This window comes from Melospiza melodia, chromosome 5 (assembly GCF_035770615.1).
Source record: "Melospiza melodia melodia isolate bMelMel2 chromosome 5, bMelMel2.pri, whole genome shotgun sequence".
Classification (NCBI taxonomy): Eukaryota; Metazoa; Chordata; class Aves; order Passeriformes; family Passerellidae; genus Melospiza; species Melospiza melodia.
The window spans coordinates 73,573,424-73,598,425 of NC_086198.1; the positions used below are offsets into that span (position 1 = coordinate 73,573,424).

Below are 25,002 nucleotides of genomic sequence, written 5' to 3' on the forward strand. Positions count from 1 at the left end.
AGAGCCCTGAAGTCCATCTCACCTGTCAGACATCTGCACATTGGGCTGTTGCTTTCCCCGCTGTGGGGGACCCAAACCGTGAGGGGGGAGCAGCCTCCCCTGGCAGCATAAACTCTCAATCAACAGGGCACGCACTGCCTACCCTCTCCATCACCCCCTTCCCTTCTGAGGCTTTGCCATTCACGGAAGTGGGGTGTCACAACAAAGCGCATTTTGCGAGGTCTGTTCCCTTTCTTTCCCTGCAGGGCCGCCCCATCACACCGGTGTACACCATGACTCCCGGCGTGCAGCGCATCCCTGCCGCCGGCATTTACGGGACAAGTTACGTGCCCTTCGCGGCGCCCGCGGCGGCCACGGCCACAATAGCCACGCTACAGAAGAACGCGGCCGCCGCCGCCGCCGCCTACGGGGGCTACGCCGGCTACATCCCGCCGGCATTCCCGGCCGCCGCCATCCAGGTGCCCATCCACGACGTCTACCCCACGTACTGACACTGTCGGCGGAGGAGGGCGCTGGGGAAACACACACTGAAGGAACACTTTACTATTTATGAAGAAAGAACTGTCCGCGAAAGAGTAAACATTTGGGCTTGGTAAAACAATGCAGAAAGTGAAGAATGTCATAGAAAAACGTGTTTGAAATATTTTCTATGCTTGAAGTTTTCACTAACTTTTTTAGGCTATTTTTAAAAATTTAACATGCCTGTATTCATACATTTCCAAAGGACCTCGGTGCATCCAGCCCACCACTGACATGCATTTATATGCACTGCAGTAGGGTTGCATAGGGTCTTTTTTTTTTTTTAGCAGTTATATTTTCAATATATTTGTGGTATGAAGGTTTTTTTTAGTAATTTCTGCACTCCAGAGATGTCTATTTTGTAGTGCCTTTAATAATATATCAGCTATATATTAAAAAGCACACCTGAGCAGCTAGGGAAAGTTTTAACAATATATTTTGAAGAGTATATTCAATATTTAAATACATACCTTAGTGTTTTGTTTTGTTTTTTGTTTTTTAAGAAGAAAACAACAAGTATCTTATTTAAAAATTATACTGGAAAGTGCAATTTGAAAAATGTGCAAGACCTCTGCATTTTTTGCTGGCATTAATACAATCTGCTCATTCTCATTTGAAATCACAAGTAACTAATATTGCCTGTTTGGAAGAAAGAGAAAAGAAAAAAGCCTCCTCACACATACCTCTTCACAGTGTGATTTGCAGGCTTGTTTTCAGCTAAAGAAAGGCTCCAGGTTTTCCTTAGCAACTGGATTTTCTATTTATTGAAGCTACTTGTAGTTGCAGCACGTACAGAAGCAAGTAGCTGGCGTTTCACGCGAGGTGTCTTGACTTAGATCTTCATCCAGTATAAAGCCAAGGCTTCTTCTCAATGCTCTTCATTTTATTCTTTGAAGTATATGTTGTAGTGACTGAGAACACTTTGTGTTGCTGTTAGCAAGAGTAGCCACGCTCTCGCCAAGAGGATGTGCAGCATTACTTACTCGTTGCTCCATCATGCTCCATGAGAAATTCCAAAGGTACTAGGGGTGGTAGTGATACTGGAATTAGTGAAACAGGGCTAGCCTCCCTCCCAGCCTCCCTTCCACTCTTAATTCCCCTTCTCCACAACTGGAGTTGTACATGCACATCAGGGGTGGGAGTGATTAGACCCAATGATTTTAAGACATTGAGCTTGTAAATATCTTTTAATATTCATTTTAAAGTCATTTTATGTTGCAAATTTACATGGTATGTGGTTTGCCACAAAACAAAAACCTTTTATTGCAATGTTATAAAAAAGTTTGTTTTATTAAGAAGTAAATATATTCTTGCAGTGTTTTGTGGCCTGTTTAAAGGTTTTTATTTAGTAGTACAGTGAATGTAAAATAGAGTAAAATGGTAAAAAATATCTTGCCCTTTGTATGAAGTGCATCAGCTCTACAAACACAAGTCTGGTGACAAAAGGTGAGAAGCAGGGAATCAGTAAACAATGTTCCTTTACTTTTTGAGGTATAAGTACATACCAAAGGAGTTTCACATTGGCCATATTTTGACAACTGAACCACTTCCAGACCACATTGAGCTCAATTAAGTGACCTTTTTAGTACACTGCTTTTGCTTGCCTCAAAATTGAGCAGTTGTATTTTAGGTGCTCTTGCTCAGACAATCTGAGCTCCCCTTGACCCTGCCAACCCATTAGTAAAAGCACTGTGAGGTTACCCATTAGGTTGGACTCTGCCCCTCCACGCCCCTTCCCAGGAAACTTTTATTGTCTGTACCTGCACACCTGAAAGCACAGCCAGACCTCAGCCCCAAGGTCCTGCCCTTGTGCAGGGTGAGAGAGGAGGAGATCTGGGCAAAGCCCAAGGGCCAAGCCCCCAGCCAGAGTCCAGCACTGCCTCCTCCAGTCTAAGGTCTTGCATGGCTCAACCCTGAACGCCAGCGTGGGTCCTTGGGCCGTGCACAAACAGCCCTGGGGCCAGCACAGGCACTCCAGTGGTCTGGGCTCGGCTGGCCCTTCCAGCCCCACGCCATGGCTGACCCCCAGAGGAGAGAGGAAGGGTGAGGGCTCCCTTCCCACTGATCCTCTCCCTGCCAACAGGACAAGGGGCCCGCTGCTCACAGAGATGGCAGGAAGAGAAAGGAGCCAATGAGGGAAAACCGTGAGGTGTCCCCAGCCAGCAGCGGGTGCTGCCCATGCCTGGGTAGCAGCAGGCAGCACCCGGGGATGGAGGCAGGACCCAGGCATGCAGGCAGCCAGGTCATGCTGAGCCTCCTGCCCATGCCTGTCTTGACATTTACTTCTAAACCATTTCATGTACACTACTACTGAGGTAAGTCTAATAACTTGAAATGTGAACATCTTTAGGTTAAGAACAAACTATTCTAAGAAAAAAAGTATATATATTTAAAAAAAAAAACAAAACTAGTGTGCCTTATTCTCAAAAGAGCTGATATTTTAGATATTTTATTGTATCTCTCTTCTCTGTATTGTCAGAAGCCTCTGAGTTTATTTAGTTCTTGCTCCATTTATGGTACATTTCTAGGATGTAGTGAATAAAGCATTCTTTAAAAACAGAGACTGTTACTTCATTGCAACCTCCCACTCTGGCAAGGCTGTGCTCCCCTCCAAGCTGGGAAGAGGGTTTTAGGGCAGGAGGGAAGCAGGGCACTGCAGCCAGCATCCCTGCAGGCTCCTGCAGGGAGGGGAGATGAACTGTCCCACTGACTCCTCTGTCCCACCACCTGCAGAGGACAGTGACCTTCCCAGCGTGCTCAGTGGGCATCTCTCCATTCTTCCAGCATCCTCTGAACAACCAAAATCTCTTCTTGTATGCAGTTTAGAGTCAGTGCCTAGATGTGGATGGAGCTGCAGCTAATATCTCTCTGTGCTTTCCATCCACCCCATGCACAAATTCCTGTATCTCCTTGTATATCCTCACTGCCAAGCAGGAGCACTGGGAACTGGTTCATCCTTTTCATTTCAGCATGCTCCATGCTTCAAACACACAGAAAGCTAAGCTGCACCTCATCTGCAGTGTTCTAGACTCCCTGGCTGTTTCCTTAGTGTAAATATACCTGGAGAAAATTTGCTGCAAATACCAAGTCTGTGGAGAAGTCTGAGGCACTAGTCCTGGCTAACCAGAGAGGTGCCAGTTGCTGGAAGATATCAAATCTGACAACAATCTACAAGAAGGAGTGGAAGGAGAAACCTTCCAAAGGGAACTATCAGGAGTGACCCACTTAGTTGGTGAGGCAAAGGCTGTGGAAGTTGTCTAACCTTATTTTAGTAAAGCCTTTGACACAGTCTCTCACAATATTCTCCTGGAGAAATTGGCTTCCCATGGCATGAGGGAGCACACCGTTCTCTAGGTAAAAAACTGACTGACTGGCCAAGCCCAGAGTTACACCCATGGATGGAGTTACATCCAGCTGACAGCCAGCCAAGAGCACTGTTCTCCGGGACTCAGTACTGGGGCCAGTCCTGTTAAATGTCCTTGTTGATGACCTGAACAAAGAGACTGAGTGCCCATCAGTCAGTTCACAGGTGACACCAAGTCAGGTGGGAGTGTTGATCTGCTGGAGGGCCAAAGGCTCTGCAGAAGGACCTGCACAGTCTGGATCAATGAGCCAAGGGCAGCACTATGAAGTTCAACAAGGCCCCTGCCAGGTCCTGCACTGGGGTCACAGCAAGCCCAGGCAGTGCTGCAGGCTGGGGCAGAGTGGCTGGAAAGCTGCCCAGAGGAAAAGGAGCTGGGAGTGCTGGTCCACAGGCAGCTGACCATGAGCCAGTGTGTGGCCAAGGAGCCAATGGCATCCTGGCCTGTGTCAGCAACAGTGTGGCCAGCAGGACCAGGGCAGTGATTGTTCCCCCAGTACCCAACACTGACACATCTCAAATCCTGCATCCAGTTCTGGACCCCTCACCACAGGAAGCTCATTGAAGGGCTGGAGGGTGTCCAGAGAAGGGCAACTGAGCTGGGGAAGGGTCTGGAGCACAAGGCTTATGGGGAGCACCTGAGGGAGCTGGGGATGTTTAACCTGACGAAAAGGAGACTCAGGGGAGACCTGATCACTCTCTACAACTGCCCAAAAGGAGGGGGTGTTCTCTTCCTCCAAGTAACAAGTGACAGGGCAGGGGGAAATGGCCTGAAGATGTGCCAGGTGAGATTTAGATTGGACATTAGGAAAAACTTCTTCACTGAAAGGGTGGTTAAGCATTGGAAAGGCTGCCCAAGGAAGTGGCGGAATCACCATTCCCTGGAAGTGTTAACAGTATATGGATGTGGCACCTGGGGACATGGTTTATTAGTGATCATGGCAGTGCTAGGTTAGCAGGACTTGATGATTTCAAAGGTATTTTCCTGCCTCAATGATTCAATAATTCACTTGGATGAGAAAGAAACCACCAGCAAACCCCGGTCCTTTATAGTTTAAACATGAGGCATGACCTTCACAAAAAGCAATGTTTTCCAAATGAGATGAACTCTGCCACACTGAAATGTTTCTGCTCTTTTCTTTTTCCCTTTACCCAAGCTACCCAAGAAAATTAATCTACACAACTTTTTCTAAACATACACTTTACAAGATTATTTCTTTATTTTTTTAGACTCCTGGTTTCTGTCTTCAGTTTTGTAAGATCTTAATTAATTATTAACTCGTCGTAAGGTTGAAATATGCAAGTCATTCTCAGGATATTAACATAAACAATGCCAGAGAAATGCAATTGTGCTTTCAAGATGACCTTGCTGCCTTGGGAATGTCAGGAGCTCTGCTGAGGCCTTGGGCACTGTGACAACTCAGAATGCTAGGATCAAGGTGATCCCGTTCCCTTTTTGAATGTCTTTCTTCATGGTCTTGAAGGACAGATGTGCTCTTCCCTGGCTGGTATCATCCTAAAAACCATGCTAAAAACCAGCTTTGGCTTTCTTCAGGAAACACCATCCAGTAGCACAACTGTGACACAACTATTACACGAGCAGATTTAGAAGAAATCCAAGTGTGTCACTCTGATATGGCGACATCTCATCTATAAAAACACTCAGAGTACATGTAAAATGCATTTTTCATACATACCAAAAGGTAGATGCAGTACTTCATCTCCTTCTCTGTGGCTGGGGTTACAACCCTAACCCTTCTGGTCTGAATGAGTCCTGAGCACTTACAGGACTCTCTGCTCCCTGGATGCCAATCAGCCACAAAACTGGCTCATCATGCTGACCTGTAAAATAAATAAACCCAGGACCTACATTGTAACAAGAGAAAATACCTCTGCTGTGCATCTAAAAGCCAGTAATATTCAGGTTTTATGCTCCAGTGTGTCAATTAAATGCTGAATCACACTTGACTGAGTTTTAGAGCCAAGTCCTGCCTGGTAGCAAAATGGTCAGGATGGTGTTGCAGGGAGAAGCTGCAAGCTAGGGAGTAAAAAAAAAAAGTAGTTCTGTGGCACCAAGTCCCTCCCTTTTGGCACAAAGACAGACTGTGCCATGCAATTATGATTGTTCAAAACGGAAAGAGACAACAGTAAGTTTCAGAAATTTGGAACTGTAGGAGTACTTCCACATGAAACATTTTCTGTCAAGCTGATGAATTAGATCAGAATTTTTTTTTTTTCCCTCCAGCCAGAAGACAAGAACTGGAGTGCACTTGGTTGCTAATCAAAGAAGACAGAAGTTCGGTCTCACAGTCCTGATTCAGGCAAAACTGTAAATCCTGCATGTGGGAGATGACCAGTCAAGGACTGCCTGCACCAAAAAATTTTACAGGGAAAAATGCTCTGGCACGCTTAGCTTTGTCCCACAGGTACCACATGCCTGTGGCTTCCCAACATAGTGTCAGATGTCTTTGTCTAGGCTGTGTCAGTTGTCAGTCATCTCCACCTAACAGTTTGTGAAAGTTAAAACTCTGCTCCACAGTGGGGCCTGGGGCTTCACCTCCTCTGACCAGGGCTCCCCACAGCCACCTTTCCCCAGGGCATTTGGAGACACACCATCACTAACCTGGTGCTCACCCTGACTGTTCCTGTGCTTCTGCACACAGCTGGTTTGTGGGGTGGTGGCTGCCCTGGAGGAAGCTGGGTGACTTTTCATGTTTTGGCTGACACCATCATACTTCTACTGTGAAGAAAAATATGCTTGCGTTCTTTTTTTTTTTTCACCTCTTTCCAAACACACACACATAATTTCTGCCAGTCAGGTTGCACTTTGAGCCCATCCTTGCATGTTTTTGCCATGTCACAGAAGCTCATCATTGGCTCAGCCACTGCCTGCAATCTGTGCACTGGTGAGAAGCAGGAAGCCACAGGTAAGCCCAAAGATCTTCATGAAGCATGAAATAAACCCCTGCAAACAGCCTACACAACCCACAGAAGTGACCTCAAGCTAACCAGCAGAGAGAAAAGTGCACTTAAGTCAGTCAGAGGCAAAACAGCCTACCCTTAAAGCAGGTCCTTTGTTCCAAATCTTTGAAGCAATAACTACAATAAGCAATTCTCACTCCTGTAACAAATCCATAGGTTATGGACCAAGGTATCTTACAGTCACTCCAAAGGGCATGTAATGACAAGGGATTACTTATTAAAGTTTTTATGCATGCGTTGGCTGTGCATAGGGCATCCTTAACTCCTTGAGCCTTTGACATTTCAGGTGCTGTCCCTTGCAGGAGGCTTTCTGGCCATGTGGATAAGCCAAGAATTCCCTTAAAGCTTGGCTTCACTGCAGTAGATGGATCCTTGGCTCATCAGCCTTTGTGCAGGTCACGGAGGGACACAATGCTAGTCAGCAGCTGCAATGCTGGCATCCAGGCAGCAATGGGGCAGCTAAGGAGAGCTTGGCAGAGCACTGAAGCACCAAAGCTGCTCCCACCATAGCACACATAAGCTGCTGCTCATGGAAAAACAAGTCATAGAAGTCTGCTGTAATTTGTAGCTGGGAAGAAAAATCAATTTTGTATGGCACTGTACTGTCTCTGAGTCCCAAACTCCTCCACACCCATGACCCTTAGGAGCCAAATTCCCAAATGCTGATTCAAACCCCCAATCTCCTCAGCGTTCTGCCAGGCAGGTGTTCACCAGGTTCAGCCAGCTCGCCTTTGCCTGAGCCCCTGCCTGGGTCTGTAGACGCCCCAAAAACACAGGGACCTGCACTGCTCTTTCCACAGAAGGCCACATGAGGGTCTCACCTCACATTTCTGGGCCCACTCCTGGCAGCTCATCGGGGGTTTGAGACACTCTTAGATGCAGTGACTTCATTACACACTTTGGCTTCTACGAGTTTTTTTCAGTCTGCTCCTTTTGGATTTGGGACTAGGACAACAACAAGGTCTAAAAGGATTAGATTTAAGCATAATAAATTATATTTTAAATTTACACTAAAAAAAAAATCTGCCTCCTGAGAAAATGAACTTCCTTGTCTTTCTGTGACATCTTTGTGAGCGATAGGAGGGGAGGGAGAACACGGAAATGTACAACACTTGGCACTGGCTACACCTCAAACTAGTATTTCAACATTTTACAATCAACTTTGGCCATGTGACCTATGTGGAAAGATAAACTGAGATATTTAATCCTATTTTTCTTGTCTTTTTTTTTTTTTTTCAACAGAAGGAAGTGAATTTCATGAGGTTGTTGTTAAATTACTATAAATTATTTGCTCACAAGAGAGAAAAAAAATATTACAGAATTGGTTAACATAGGTAAGGCTGGGACTGGGCATCTGTTCGTGACCAAATACTCTTTCTTACCTTGAAAACTCTCAGTGAGCTTCACTATTTCTCCCTGGCTGTGGCATTTAGGGACATGTCAGCTCGTCACAGGTGAGGATTGCCCACCATTTCCTTTTGCACCCAGAGTATGAATAACAACTTCCCAAAAGCCAATTATGTTTTGAGATAGAGCAGCAGCAATTACTATAACTTCTGCTTCATCTGCAGAATATCATGAACTGTTGAAATGACAGCTGGGTGTTTGGGGAGCTGCACACTCTGCTATACTGTGACAGGGAAATCCAGTTCAGACCAACCAGAGGCACAGGTCTGCCACCACCCTGGATCAGGAGCATGCTCCAAGAATGTGTGGAGATGCCAGGGTATGCTCAGCAACTCCTTCCTAATGGAGCATCCCCAGGGACCAGCATGAAGGGACCAGGGCAGTCTTGGCCCCCGAGACACACAGTAGGTGAGGTTATGAGTCCTTGGCAAGGCAATGTTTAGTCAGCATTGTCAGCTGAGATGAGGACACAGGCTGGGGAAACCTTAATGGGGACAGAAGATGTTGAAGAAACTCTGCAGACTGTGCCCATGGCTTGCCCTGGTGCAGTCCAGAGGGTGTGCTCTGATTTTCCTGTTAGCACAAAGAACAGACCTCAAATGACTGAGGGGTGCAATTGCAGCTGTCAGAGTGCTGGGCACTGGAGATTGTCTTCTTCAGCACCTGGGGTGGTGTGATTTCTGAGAACTGTGGCTTTTCACTTTTGGTGGTTTTTGTTTGGCTTCACTCTCACATGCTAACACATGCCAACATCTTCTTTAGGACAACCTTAGTATCATCATATTATTTAAACAGCTTTTTGTTGAAGTCCGCTCAATCCATAGAAATGTTGGCCCAAGTGTGACAACAGCTAAAGATGAAATGTACCTTTGCAAAGGCACTGCTGCAATCTCCTGGGACCTGCCAGCTGGACACCCATTCAGGCTGAGCAGGGCTTTCCTTCTCAGGGGTTATGAGAGAATGACATGCAGGTTTCCAGACTGGAGCTGGCTCAGCTTTGTCCAGCCCAGAGCCGTGGTGGGTGAGCCCCACAGCCCAGGTACCTGTGACCAGCCCGGGGAATGGCTGCTGCCAGCCCCAGCCTGGCTGCCCCAGCTCCCACCGGCTGCAGGACCCAAGGGGAGGAGCGAGGGCTTGTGTTTAACCAGGCTCAGCTCCCTGATGCCGTGTGCCGCGTCCCCACAGGAGCCACTGCAGGAGGCAGAGGGCTGAGCTGCGCAGCCCAAGGGGGTTCTGCAGGATCAGCCCAGCATCTGCTCCCGTCTCAGCCTGCCTGCATCCACAGGGCAATGCTGAGGGCACAGCAGCAGCAGCAGCACACCAAGCAATGCCCTGGCAGGTAAGCATGGCACAGCAGAGCAGTGTGAAAGCCCCACCTTTGGCACAGAAAACATCTTGTACATAAAATTGGGCAACGCCGCAATGCACTGTGACTCTGCCTGTCAGACTGCTTCTGGTGCTCAGCCCAATATTTTCTGCTACGAGCCTTTTTTATGAACTGGCAGCTCTCCTGCTCCCATTTATTCTTGTGAGTAGGTATATTGCTAGGACAATTCTTGGGCCCAACACAGCCCCCATTCCCCGACAACTTACTCCACCAGAATTCTCTCATCTCTTCTGCTGTCTCGCCCGCCGCTTGCACAATGGCATTACACATCTCCCCAGGGCTTAGGAGGGACCACAGCGGCAGCAGCAGCCACAAGTGAGAAGGATTGAGCACCAATAACTTTTCACACGTGGGCGCTGCCCAGAGGCTGCTGCTCCCCTTGCTCCTGCCATGGAGTCAGCATCCGAGCGATGGCAGCGCTCACACACGCCGCGACCACCGCTCCCCTCCGAGAGGTTGGATTTTCATGTCTGCAAACAGGGAAAGCTGTGGGGAGACCTGGCCTGGCTGCTGTGATCCACAGAGGCTACATGGCCTGTAATAGGGAACAGACAAAAATATTAATGAAAAGCAAAGGATGAGCTGGCCTCCTCTGTGGGTCTGGTTTGACTGGCATATCAGACTGCACCTGCGCACAGCTACATGCTTCTCATCTTACCACAACCATGGAAAATTCCTACCAAGAAGCATTTCAGGATTTGACTTTGGCAGAACTTAGGAACACCCTGGAACAGATTGTATAAGATAAGGGATCACATGTAACAGTGTTATATACACATAACTCGTTGACTTTGTGTATTTCATGACAAGTCTTTAAGAAGAGATTACTAAGACATCCTAGCACCACATGTTATGCTGGGGAAAAAAGAGAACATGCCTGCCAAAAAGATGTTTCAGAACAGCTTTCTGATACCTCGATTCTAAATTTAAAAGCATTGTTATAAATTTATAAATTTAAAATCATTATTATAAATTAATCTTGACAGGCTTTCTTAGAGTTTTTCTGGTTTCCCATTGTCAATTCCAGTCTTACCAGTGGAGTCCTTTTTTTTTTTTTAATTAGTTGTTACCTGGCTATTTCTTAATTGGCCAAACAATAAGCCCCAAAATGAGTAGAGGGGGTGGAAGTATACTCATCATCCAACAAAATTCTGTCTCTGTGCTCTTCCAGAATGCTTTTCCTTGCAGTCTGACATTACAACCTCGGTGTAATGCACAGGACAATGTCACAGGGTTGGACAGGGCTTAGAGGTCTCAGGTCTTGTCCCTTGTAAGTTTTCTGCTGTTGTTGAGTTTGATGGGAAAGCAGCACAAAAGAGCCAGCACAGGAGTGCCCATGGAAACACACACCTCCCAAAACAAAAGATGAAAGCTGCTCTTTTAATGAAATCAGAAGGGGGAAGCAAAAAAGTGAGGGCAGAGTGGAAAAACCTGCAAGAGGTCAACAATGAAAACAAAGGGCAGCTTTATGAAGCAATTTCACTCCAGAAATGGCAGAGCAGGCTAAGGAGCTGCTACCCAGTGTTTTTAATATAGAAATTCAATGTAATTAGGGCTTTGCTTGATCCAAGAAGATAATGGCAACCCAAAATATAAGATATAATAGTGATGAACCTTAAGAAGGCGTAGAAGAGAGAAAATAGACAAGGAATAAGGCTCCTCTTCTCAAAAAGCAGAGGAATGCTAAGGAAAATGGAGGTGATTCTCTACATTTTACTTTTTCACTTTGATCAGAAGGAACAAAAGCTTTTGATGACTCTTATAGGATCTATTGATCAAAGACAAAAAATGAGTCCAAATGAGCTAATATCTGATTGAAGAGTAAATATAGCAGATCACAATTTTCTAGTAAGAAAGCAACTTTTGGACATCTAGCAGATGGCATAAGAGGCTCAAACTGATGAAAGCTAGAAATAGATATATTTAAATTGACATGAAAGTCTCAATAACAAGGATAAGCTGATACAGGAACTATGATACAAATGATAAAGCTGGGCAAATCATTGTGAAATTTCTGCCAAAAAGCTGTTCAGAGGCATCCACTTGAGCTGCATCCCAATCAGGACAGACACATTGAGTGAGCAGTGCTGCACTGGGCAGCCGCAGCACCGGCCCCCGCGCTGCAGCCCTGACCCATCACTTCTGCTCCCATGGGCTCGAGCTGCCAACACCTCCCCACTCGGTGAAGAGCTCCCCTGGCAGCTTGCTAGATGACAGCTTGCTAACAGGCTGTTGCCAAAGCAACTGCTCGTGTGAAATTCTGATTTTTGGTTGGACATTGCCATTATAAGGAGCCTCATGCAATGGCTGTTCTGGTCCAGTGTACTATGGGGGATCTCTGCCAGAACAGAGACAACTGTGACTGCCTTGAACTCCTACTTCTACATTTGCTGAGCCCAAACTGCAAAGCAGTTTGAATTTACTCAACTTGCTTGCTACTGAAAGGAATGCTAAGAAAGAAGATTGTTTTTCAGAATAGCCCAAGATGAATAGGGGAGAAGAAGCAGGAGTGATGGATTTGCTTCCACACCTTTTACAACACAGGAGGAAAAATATTAACTCCCCAGGAAGGTATTTCCATCTCTTTAGCAGCTGCACAGTTAGAATTTATGGGCATTTGTGCTGAGTCTGATGCAGGATCCATTTATCCCAAGATTTAGTGTCCACCACTGTCAGAAGTCAATAACCAGAGAAGAGAAGGAACAGGACAATTTTATCTACAGTTCCCCAGCATCCCTTCTACCTCCAGGCAGTTCCAGCTCAGGGGATTTCTGCAGATGAATGTGTTTTCTGTTTATTTAGCAACTGTCAACACACAAGTACTCTCCCTCTCAAATAAAACAGATGGAAGCTCAACCAGACATTGTTCCTTTTCATTTTGCACAGGTACTTAGTACACTCCCTCTACCTTCTGTCATTACTTCCATTTAAACTATACATGACTTTCCTGGGCCTGAAACATAGAAGGAGAATAATGTTTCATTTTGGGAAGGTGGGAAGGGACATTCACCTTTGGAGACTGTGGTAGTTACTCTGACATGCTTACCCATCCAGCAGCATTTCCTCTGCAGTTCTGAAGATTTAGCCCTCATTCTGTCTTGGCTTTTGAGGCACTAAACTCAGTTTAGAGGAATGTGCCCTTGAAAATCTCATCTTGAGCATTTCTGAACATGTTGGTATTTGCTATCACTGATTTTAAGGAAGGAGTTATGGATGAAAGAGCTACTTTCCACAAGGCAATTCAAATTGAGAAACAGCAGACAGTCCACAAGAGCAAATAAAGCTTACAACAGCCCCAATATTGCAGAAAGCAATTTGTGTTGGCAGGCAGGTGGCAACTTCAGTGCCAGGGGCTGCCATAGGTGCTCAGGCTGTTCAGATCATGCCCAAACACTGTTCTGGTGAGGGAGATAGCCTGACATCTGGCAGAAATGCAGCAGATGTCATGGACAGACTGGGCAGAGTACTGCTAATGTATCAACTATGTCCAGTGCACAAGGGCCAACAAAGTCTGGCTCCAGCTGGGAATCTCACGTATCCAAGATCAAGGAAATGCTGCAAATGATTTCCAAGCTGGGAAATGATAGAGCAGAGGAACTGTGAAGTTGGGCTTTGGAAAAATGAAGTGCAGTGACTAAGTAAAAAAGGAGGTGACATGAGGATTGGATGTTCTGTAAAAAAGGAGGTGACATGAGGATTGGATGTTCTGGAAAGAGAAGGCAATTGCATCTTAAGAATATTTTTGGATGTTGCCTTTAGATCTTGATTGGAGGGCCTTTTTTTCCTAAAACTGCCCTTACTTTCACTACAGTGAAGAGCCAGAAAAGCTGCTTCAAAAGTACATTTAATTATTGTATTCATAAATTCTGTGCAAAAACATAATCCAGCAAAGACCCTGTAAACAGCTGAAGTCAGCTTTTCCCCAGTACAAGAGGACACAGATGTTATAGGGTATGTTTCTTCTCCAAATGCTCTGCAAAACCCCCAAAGGCTTGGACTTGCATGGAGAAGAGCAGCCAGGGGTGGTCAGGCAGCTGCAGCACTCTGGCCCCAGCCCCTCTGCCTGAGCTGGGGTCCAGCACTGGGAATTGGAGGAGCAAGAGAGCTGTAGAGGGACTTTGCACAAGGGCTTGTAGTGACTGGAAAGGGGGAAATGGCTTTGGACTGAGAAAGGGTTAATTTAAATTAGGTGTTAGGAAGAAATTCTTCCCTATGAGGGTGGTGAGGCACAGAAACAAGTTGCCCAGAGAAATTGTGAATGACCCATCCCTGGAAATGTTCAAGGCCAGGCTGGATAGGGACTTGAGCAGCTTGGTCTAGTGGGAGGTACCTCTACCTGTGGCAGGGGCTTAGATGATCCTTTCCAACCCAAACCATTCTATAATTCTATAAATGCAATTATTATATCTTGCCTTGTGATTTATATAGCCACATGTGTACTATATTGCTTATTTTAAAAACTATAATCTATATTTCAGAGGTACCACAATGGCTTTGCTGCAATTGCCTTGGAGGTGATCTTGGTAGGAAGGGCCATGCTGCAATGCTGGTCCATAGGGACACCAGAGTACAGCAAGGAGGTATTTGAGAAGTCCCTGGGTTGATTGCCTCTGCCTTCTCTGCTGCAGTGGCTCTGGGGAGCTTGCTAAGCTTCAGAAAGTGTCGGCACATCACAATCAGCTATACTCCAACAGCTCCAAAGAGCTGCAACGCCAGCTTTGCAATGCTGTACCCAGTGAATAAGCACAGGAAGAACCACCCCAGCAAAGGAAGGCAGGAGGGGACAGCCTGCAGAAGGGACAGGGGCATTTGCTTTTACACACCCTCCCCAGCAGCTCACATCAAGGGCTATTCTGCATGACCTGGTATTAACTCAGCTGTCCCCACCCTGCTGGACTCTGGCTGTCAGGAGCAGCAGGAGAGGGCATTCCAGTGAAGGGAGCAAGGGCTAACCAGGAGTGCTGGATGTAAGGAACAGCCAGAGACCAGCTTTCTATGACAACATCCTGGTACTACACTGCTCTTGGTTCCCTCAAATAGGAATAGGTTAATTTAGGGCGCCAGATCCCCTCTTGGCACTCAAGCATAACTTTGGAAAGTGCATCTTATGCTCAGAAGCACACACTTTCATGGGTGAGTTTTCTGCAGGGGATAGAGTGAATGTTGAGTGCTAGTTTGTGTGCCTTTAGAGACCAAAACATTCTTGTTTTATTCTCAGGTGTTTTTCCAGCTTTATTCTCAGGCTTTTCCAGCTCAGAGATGTCCCTAGCAAAGGCAGAAAGTTTAGAGGGAAAGCAAAATCAGCAGCATGCCTTCCAGTCTTATGAAGCAGAGGAAGGCATCTATGCAACACCCAGTTCAGGATCAGGTTTATGTTTGACCAACATAAACTCTTTCTACCATCTGATTGTGCTCCAGTAAAATAAGAGGTTCCTAACCCAGCTCTGAGATACGATGTAAAAAATTTATGGAAGTGAACTACAAAGGCAAAAGAGTTTTTCTTTATGATGAAATTTCAGAAGAGTAATTAATTTAATCAGCAGACTTCAACACCGCCTTTCATAACCTGAGATGTGCCAAGAGGTTGAGCTATGGAGGCCAATCTTTATCTCTGTGACCTTTACCACCAGGAAAATTTACAAATGGCAATTAGTAGATTCAGAGGCCAAAAAAATTAACTCAGACAGAGAGCATGTAATAAACCTCTGGCATTTAAGTCGGCAAGGTTGAAAGCAAAGAAGGCAAGACAGAAGTTAGGCTGTGCAACATCCACCAAGAGCAGGAAAAGGAATTAGCATTGGTGTCAGAACAGGTATGCAAAACACCACTTGTTGTATACTGAGGTCATAAAAGTAAACTTATTCCACATGGGATCCAGAGCTGCTGGACAGTATTTAAGAGAACAAAAGCAAACTACAAGGGATTGTATAGCTCCTTGAAAAGATACTTTTTCTCTCAGTTTTGCCATGAACCTTGGAACTTCTAGCTCCCTACAAGAGTAAAACCCTTTTCTTTCAATAGCATGCAATTAGGTGAATTACCTGGTATAGATAAAGCTGCTCTTTGGAGAGATCTTACTTAGAGTGAGACAGCATGAGCCACAGGAGCAATAAAAAGAAGGGAAGCTCACGTACCAGGTAAAAAGTCAGAAAATTCTTACGAAGTTCTGCTTTGTTCGACACCTGCTCCCCACCACAGCTCTTCCTGGACTAAATGAAGTCCCTATTCCCTTTCCCTACAGATTTAATCTGTTTTAAGAGAAATCTTCATCTCTTTAATAAAAATTGCCTGTGTTTGTTTATTCATCAGTAATGCCTGGGTGCACCTGAAGGGTCAACACTGAGAACTACAGAGCTGTAGGAAAGCCTGCCATACTTTTGGGATAATTCCAAAGTGCTGGTCCTGCTACCAGGGCATGAAGATCCTCAGCAGGATCCAGAACTTAACCAAAGCAGCTACTCAAGCACAATGCTCTGCTTCTACAAATGCCATCTCTAAACTTGTCAAGAGATGCTTAATTTTGAAAGGAAAAACAGCTACAGTCATTAAATAAAAGGAATTGGGAAGTCAATACCAATACAGAGTGTCCTAGCTAAGCACCCCCACTAAACACAGTGAAGCAGACAATGAAAAAAACCCAGCATCTTTCTGTTCTGTCTCGCATTCACCCCCATCTAGAGCAATTTATTCATACATCCTGCTAAAGAAAAGAAACATGGGTTGCTTGCTGATGTGCAAGCCACAAGAGCAAGCCTCAGTCACAGTAAGACAAGCAGCAGCAGGACCATGGCCCAGAGCTATAATAACACTTTGCTGCCTCATCTTTAAACAAGCATCTCATTAAAACTAGATGCCACAGCACTGCAGATCTGCCCACTGGTTCTCTCCAGTCTGTGATAAAGCCCCATCACCTGTGTGCAAAACCTGCAATTTTTAGGTCCCACAGCATTCTCACAAGGTTTCCTTTTTTCAGTTAATTGCTTTTCTGATGTCAGGAATTTCTGAAATCAGTATTTGTGCCATGTTCCTTCTCTATAGGGAAGGCTTTGTGTATTTCATGGATTTAAGACAATATTGATACAGGTCTGATTAACGTTTACCTTCTTGTTCCAGCTATTTTTTTTCTGTTTGTAGGTTTTTTAAAGAAAAGATAAGTTACAGAAGAGCAATGTAGCTGTCACAGCAGCAGCACAGTGGGAGTGAACAGTGGCTGATGTTTTGCTGCTGCACAAGATGAAGTCCTTGCCCCCAGGCTGGTCATATCACCATGCCAGCAAGCACAGCCGGACTGATGACAGAGCCTGGTGGTGTCTGCAGCCACTCTGCCTGCTGAGCAGCACTCCTCCTCCCCTCTGCCATGTGCAGGAGAGCTCCAGGTGTGAGTCCCCTGGGATGCAGAGGGAAGGAGGAGCCACCTGCCCGGCTGGGCTGAGAGCACCACCTACAAAGCACATCAGCAGGGAAAGTGGGAACAGCGTCATGGGGGAAGGTTGGAGCATAAACCAGGCCCAGGCTGCAGTTAAAGTGCTCTGGGTCTCTTGAGCTGGACCAAATTACCTCCAACACAGTCTTATTACATCTGTCACTTCTCAGGAGCAGTTGCACAGTCTCTACACTTCAGGAATTCTCCAGAGGATGGTAACCTGATGCAACAATAAAAGTTTAAGTTGGTGTGGTGGGTTGACCCTCACTGGACACCAGGTACCCACTAAGTCACTCTTACCATTCTCCTCCTCAGCAGAAGAGGGAGAGAGAAAATAAGGTGGGGAAAAACCCCTCATGGATAAGGAGAAAGGCAGATTAATAAAGCAAAAGCAAAGGGAACAAAAAGCATGGAAGCAAAGGGAACAAAAAGATTTGTTCTCTACTTTCCATCAGGAGATGATGTCCAGCTTCTTCCTGGGGAGTAGGGATTCAGAACACACAGAAGTTGCCATGGAAGAAAAATTCCTCACCCCCTCCCTACCACCACCCTCCTTTCCTTATTTCTCATAGCTCTTATAGAGGAGCAGATGTCTTGTGTTATGAAATACCCTTTGATCAGTAGGTCAGCTGTCCTGGCTGTGTCCTGTCCCAAAATCATGCCCAGCTCTGGCCTCCTTGGCAAGGGGAATGTTGGAGAGACAGACTGATGCAATGAATCACTGCTCAGTGACAGCCAAAGCTCTGGGGTGTTAGCCACACTTTTCTATCCACCAATGCAAAGCACAGCTTTGTGAGGGCTCTTATGGAGAAAATTACCTTCACAGCCTGGTCAAGGGCTCAGGTTTCTCCTGACATAGCTCCAATTGTCTCCAGCAGGCATTTTCCCTTGGTCCCAGCAATATACCAGACTATTCTGACCAAGTGTAGGGATCAACCTCCACTGCTCATGAAAGCTCCAACGTGCAGTGCTTCAAGGACTAAGAGCCTAGCTCAAATCAGATCTCTTCCTAAGAGTGTTGGCCCCTGAATCACACTATAAATTAAAGCATGGCTTCTGAGGAAGTAACGAAGGAGCCTTTCAGGATAGCAATCTTTGCTCTTACCCATAGGATAGAATCCTTCATTTACTTAGTCCTTAATAAAGGATTAACAGGAGCAGCTGTGCTAGCAAGGCTGCATCACTTGTTGCATCTTGGAGAAAACAGCACACTCAGGGCTAAGAGCTACTTTTTTTGTTGGTTTATTTTTGTGGGGGTTTTTTTAATTGCCTTCAAGCCTGGCCTCAAAGCACCCCAGGAACTAGAACAGTACTTGTATGACCCCTAGAGGTCTCAGGATTCAGATGAGGAACTACCTCCTCAGAAGGAACTTTCACAGCAGACACTTGGGCCCTGGACTTATTCTTTCCACCACCCTTCACCTCTCCACTGTTCCCCTGAGGGCAGGACCCCCAGACTGGATTGCTGCTGGTGCCTCAGCAGTCTAGGGCCCCAGCATAATGCTCCCAGAGACACAAAATTTGCTGGCTTGAAGCACTGCTGAGGATTCATGCAGCTCAAGGGTGCTGTCCCAAATAACCCACTTATCCAGCCCAGTCCACTTTGAACCAAGGTGTTGAGAATGCTCTTTGCTGCAGGTCAAACAGCCTCTGCAGGGTAGTGGGCATGGCATTCCAAAGCAGAGCTGAGACGCTGTACCTGAAGGTGACTAAATTTTGCCCATACCTGAGCAGCATTTGCACTCCACTACTGTTTCAGAGTGAGGGAGTAAGAAGCCAGTTCACCCTTGGGTTTGGGATGTTAATGGTAAGCCTTTTTCATAAAGTTTTTCATGAATTCTCATCCTTTGACTATGAGGAAAGAGATTACCTTATGACCACCATTCTGTTTTCAGCTATGTTAAAAACAGTAGATAAAAGTAACAGAAGTTTAATTCACCACAAATGTCTTGCTGGCATTCACCTAGAATATTAAAACGCTAATCAAAAGTAGGCACAACCTGCAGGACAAGAAAATACACCCATAACAGCTAAGAGCCATGTCAGGCCTCCTGTGGAGGAAGCTACCAACTTCCTGTGAGAACATGGGTGAGCTGGACAGAAAATTATTTGAATAATCATGGTGCCAGAAGGAACTTAGTGCCATCAAGTAGCCCAGAGAAAGCCAACCTTCCAGACTATAGAAATTACAAATTTCCTGCTGAAGGCCACCAGACACTTTTGGGAACTGAGCAGAGAGATGAAGTAGATGTGCTTTACCAGGAGGTGATGACAGTGGGTCCTCAGGGTCCCACCAATCCATCAAGCTAGCGAAGGCTTGGACAGCTCATCATGATTTGGGGTAAGCTGGCACCTTGTCCTTGACTGAGACAGCCACCCCTTACCCCTCAGCAGAGCCCCTGCTGGGATGCAGCCCCAGGGTTGCCAGCAGCCCACCTCTGTACACAGCTGCCCAGTGAATGGCACATGGAGAACTAAAGGAGCTATCCCACTGCCTGAATGTGCTCTAGTGAACCCACAGGTGCTGATCAATAGTCTCAGTAATTTACATTTTTCACTCCATATTTAGTTAGCTTTTCCCATCTCTTTCCTCTTCTTCATTTTGCTGACATTCTGTGGCATTATTTTGCAGCACAGCTGTGTCTGCTACCATCCCCTAAGCAATTGTGGCTCTGTGGAAGTCAAACCAACACTTCCATCCCCATTGAACATGGACTCCACATTCTAGCCAAATGCTTTCTCTGTAAAGGTCTTTTCTGACTGCTGGAGACTGCTCCAGATGACTTTACCATCTATTACCTTTCTTGTTAGGGTATGCTTTTGCTCCAATGTAACATTAACAAAAGGCACTCTTGTCACTGCAATGCCCTGAGCAGCTTGGTAGTGCTCAGCTAGAACTGAAAACACAGAATGAATAAAACAACCAGATCTATGACTTATCTATGGCACACTAACAACAGAAGAATGCAGATGTGTGCATTAATGATGCTATCATTCTTTATTTGTTCATATTATATTGCCTCAAAAAAATTCCTGATAACTTGTTGTTAAGCATGCTAATGGAGAATTCAAAAGCAAACAAAACCAGAGTATGATGTGATTATACAGCATTTAAGACTGCTATTAATCAAGTTGTCTGTTAGTGATGACAGACACATAGAAAGCAAATACCCAGTGAATCCAGTTTAATAATTCTATTCAGTGAAACACTCTGCCTACAATAATCTGGGTTAAATTTAAGTAATTTTTTAAAAGCATATGATCTTTTGCTCCAATCTTCTTTTGACATCTCTGGCATCACATTTAAATTAATCAAGTGAAATTAATCATTTCACTTCTTTTTGAAGAAAACTAGTGTTTTCTTCAAATAAAAGTGAAATGTAGGAAAGACTGTGATGTGCAGTCTCTCCAGCACTCTCAACACCATTTATAAAATCTTGTTCAGTGAAGGGTGATATAAATAAAAATAATGACCTATGAAAATCTGTTTCAGGTTCTTTTAAAATAGAGATAAAGATTTGTTGTGAGTAGCTGTGTGAATGCCAAGACACAGAACATGATAATGGCAGAGGTAAAAACAACAATACCTGCTCCCCAGAAAAACCCATGATCTTAGATGGGTTACTTAAAAAGTAGTAGTGGATCACTTTTTAAATAAATGTCTTCAGAAAGCAGAATAGAAACCCAACTTGAAATTGCAGATGCCCTTTTTTAATCTCAGTTTGCATTTCCTGGATGTTCAGTAGATGGACTTCTACTCTGAAGCAGGGATACCAAAGAAGAGACCACAGCAGTTCCAGATGCCAGCTTTTTCACAGACCCTATTTTCCACCCTGCTATGCTCCTCAGAAGCTTACAGCCCACCCTCTACAGTTAGATTTGTATTCAATTCTGATGAAATTCACCTCTGAAAGGTGCCTCTGGGTTGTCCTCTCAACAGCAATGGCTAGAAGTGCCCCTGACAGGAGATCCAGTACTGTCATGGCCAGACAGAGCAGCTGATGTGACTCAGGCATGACTTAGCTCACCACCAGCATCCATCCCTCAGCCCAGGGAACCAGAAGGCACCACCTGAGACCCTCACCTTGGTGCTGCAGTGTCCTCCTGGTGGTCTTGCAGATCTTCAGTGCTCTGTGGCCTGCAGACTGGGAATCAAATGCACAGAAGTGTTTAGAAAGACAGATGTAAGAACAAAAGTGAGCTAGGTACTCGCTATCTCTGTTACTCCTTACTGCAAAGGTAAAAGGGAGTTCTTAAAAAGTGTCTGGACACAATGAAGCCCCAATTGGCACAGCACAAACTAGATACAAACACCTTCACTACCTTCTGTGTCTCTTCACAGAGTTGGACTTGCCTCTAACAAAGAAGAAAGATTTCTCCTTTTTAGTAGACTTCAGAGAACAGTGGGAAAACAGATGTTCAGCCTTTAATTGAGCTCTAGGTCACTCACTCTGCCTGCAGGTACAAAGCACACAAACTACAGAGGTCGCCTTTGGTCCTATATATTGACACTGATTAAAGCATGTTAAGAAAGAAAACAAGAGTCAATATATTCTTTTCTTCAATGAATAACAGAAGTTTGTAAGAAAAGATGGATTCTTCACACTTCTGTAAACAGAATGAGAGGACTTGCCTTTCACCCCATGGTCTCCTTTTCCTGTCTCCAAAAGAATCACGCTCAGGTGGTCAGCTTCTCAGACTGGGACTGGTGCACAATCAGGAATTATTGCACACTCCTGCATTTCTTGAGAAATGACTGTGAGACGTATCATAATTCTGGCAGTGTCAGAGAACCAAGCTTTGCTAACCAGTGGACAAAAGATGTAGATGCTTAGAATGTGACATCTGAATTCCTGAAACATAGGAAATACCTCTTCTCTCTCAGAATCTCATTTATTGTTCAGGATGATCCTTTTTGGTTTAGTCTGAACCCTCTTGCTCCAATTTCCATGAACACAAACAGATTTCCTAGGTTAGGAAAGACCATCTTGGGTCTTTCTGCACCATTGAAAATTCAACACCCCAACATCCCATTACACTTGTGCTCTGTAATTCTGCTTGTGAAAAGAGCAGTGAAGGCATCACAAGAGACAGTTCCTATTTTTCCTCATTTCAACACTGCAGTGACTCAGTACAAGAAAGGAGAGTTGATCTCTCTGCCAAGAGATGGTGCAACAAAAGAATCTGTCAGCTCATCCCTCGAAGGCCTGTGCAGCACACAGAGCTAAAACAGTGTTTTTACAGCATCATCATTCTCCTCAGTAAATATAAAGTCACTCTGCTGCCTTCATGGTAAACAGAGTTACTCAGTGCATAAATAGCTAATTTTCTGTTATAGAATGATAGTTATTAATTTCTGGAATTCATCTTCCTCAAAGATTACTGGATCTGAGCACAAGGCACACAAAGGAAAGAGGAAGAGACCAAGACAGATAAAATTAAATTAAACAGTCCTGTCTCACTCAGCAATACAGCTCCCACGTGCAGTTCTGCCTAGTCACACACAAGGCTGATTTAGTTTCTTCTTGATGGAATTTCTGCATGGAAAGGGTTGGCATGAACTGCCCAGGGAGTGGTGCAGTCACAATCTCTAGAGGTGTTCAAGAAATAACTGGACATTACATGATGATCTCAGAGGTCTTCTCCAATCTAAATGATTCTGGTTTTTTGCAAACATTAAGGCCTAAGCTACAGTCCCCACAGTTTAGTCAGAAGCCCCTGAGCTAGCTTTAAACCAGGCAGCCCTTGCACGGCAGCAGCATGGGCCGTGGGTCAGCCCTGTACCAGAGTCATGGCAAGCAGTGTCACATCATGTTTTTACCCTGAATGATGATCAAGTCTAGGGATATGGCTCAAGGGTCCTAGCATCACAAAAATTCAGGGACCAGCTTCTACTGGCACTCATCATCTTCTACTCACAATCTTTATCAAATCCAGGGCTCTTATGAGCTAAAAATGGAAAAGTCTTTCTTACAAGATCAAGAAAAATCACCTTATGTAAACAAAGGGTGAAAGAAACACTTGAAAATGTCTGGTGATCCAAAGAAAAGGATAAAAATTTAAAAGCAAATTTAATTGTTAATAAGCTGAATCATCAGAACTATTTTTCAAATCATGTTCTTGCAAGGAAAGTATTTCTTATATCATCACATCTTCACATAAAAAGTATTGGGCAATTGCAAAGCATGGTTTCAACATCATCATCCAAGCATGCAGAGTACTGAAAAGCACCAGCAGGACAGAGGCCCATAATCCATCTAAGATTGCAAACTTTCCTTTACACATGGAAAGCCCACAACTGCAGTAGTTTGTTTTGAACAGAGTGACACAGACAAATCTGAATTTCTAAGAAAGATATTCTGAATCAGACTAAGGAGCTGTCTAAATCTGGAAGCTGCCTTTAGTGGATGCCATCAGTGGGATGAAGAGCATTGAAGAACATGTAGTCATGAATCCCTAAAATATTGCTCCTCCTTTAAATGCTTGGTGACTGTATTTAGAAGTATGCCAGTAGATTTTTCTTTTATTTTTTCCCTCAAGTCTTGAAATCCATATAATCTTTTGGCATTCACCCATCCTGTTGCAAAGAGTTCTTCAGCCTCATCACATGTTGTACAGACTCTCCCACTGCCACACACTGTGTACATTTCATGTACCCTGTTCCTATATTGTAAGAGACTGTGAACAGTAGCTCTTTATGACACCCATAAGCCTTAAATAAACCCTTGGTCATCAGTTTTCCATGCTGAAGGCTCCTGTTCTGAATATTTTGCCCTTATCTTTAAATACCTTACTCCTTCAGCCTTCCAGACAATAATTTTTTCCACAAGGTAGAGCAAACCAGTTTCCTCAAGCAGGCAGTGTAAGTGCCAGACCCTGAACTATGTGGCAAAGGGATGCAATCATTTTTCTGCACAGTGAACGAAAATGAACAGCTTGTCTTCTAAAGGAGCCACTCAAAGTTACCCTGGTTGAGTGGGAACTGATAATACACAGGGAACACACTTGAGACTTTTTCCACATACTGAGTTTTTTCTTGGCTAGTCACCCAGTTTAGCTTTACATTAAAACCTGGACTTTAGGCTTGCATTATGTATGAGAATCCAGATAAGTTTACAGTGCTAATTATTCAGAACAAAAGAAAACCTGCCATTAGCAATTCAATGCATCATTTACATCATCAAAATAAAAAGAACAATTCCCTTTCTTCTAATAAATTTGGGCATAACAACTGCATCACTTTACCAGTTTAGCTCCTTGCTCTTAAGTTACTGATTTGCAGGTATGCTCCTATTAACTGCAACAATTATGAAAACTAGCTTTATCACATGAACTTTTGACTGGGATCCATTACAATGCCATTCTACCTCTCCCACTGCATCTAGAATATCATGGTTTCAAAGTTCAGGGTGCTTTGCAAAAACAATTTATTTGCCATGGGCATGCCCGTGGTACTGGTTCTTACTTTACTGCAAGAGACATTCTCCAGAGCTCTATCAGTCTGAGAGGGTTAACAGAAATTAACACACAGAACAGGGGTTTTTGGTGCTGTCAGCAACTAACATTTCCCCATATATGTAAGAACTAAGGTGCTGAGCAAGGAGCATTGACTATGGCACTACTTTAAAGAGTCTGTAAATCATAATTTTGTGCTAAGTAATGCACAGAGCAACCTTGGCATTCCTGTAAACTGTTTAAAATTTAAGCATTAAAGAGCTTGTAAGAGTGAGCAAGGGACACAAAGGGTGAACACTGGCAGGTAAATACAGTGAGAGAAGACAGAAGTCACAGGCTCCTATTTTAGCAGTCTCAAGTAACATTTAAATGCACATCTTGAACAAATGCCCAGGGCAATGAGACATGTAGGAAGGACAGGAGAAGTTCTTCCTATTATTAGGCTCAAGAGTAAGAATTGAAAAGAAG

General features: G+C 44.6%; 1 protein-coding gene across 8 annotated transcripts in view; it reads left to right on the forward strand.

The window, feature by feature from the left end:
- RBM47 (RNA binding motif protein 47) overlaps window positions 1-3,078 on the forward strand; it is a 75,914-nt gene extending 72,836 nt beyond the window's left edge. For all 8 annotated transcript variants that reach the window (XM_063157391.1, XM_063157390.1, XM_063157388.1 and 5 more), the window contains one exon: window positions 246-3,078. In XM_063157391.1, coding sequence (XP_063013461.1) covers window positions 246-491 — 246 coding nt within the window. In that variant the 3' untranslated portion in view covers window positions 492-3,078. The remainder of the gene's footprint in view (window positions 1-245) is intronic.
- The last annotated feature ends 21,924 nt before the right edge of the window (window positions 3,079-25,002 follow it).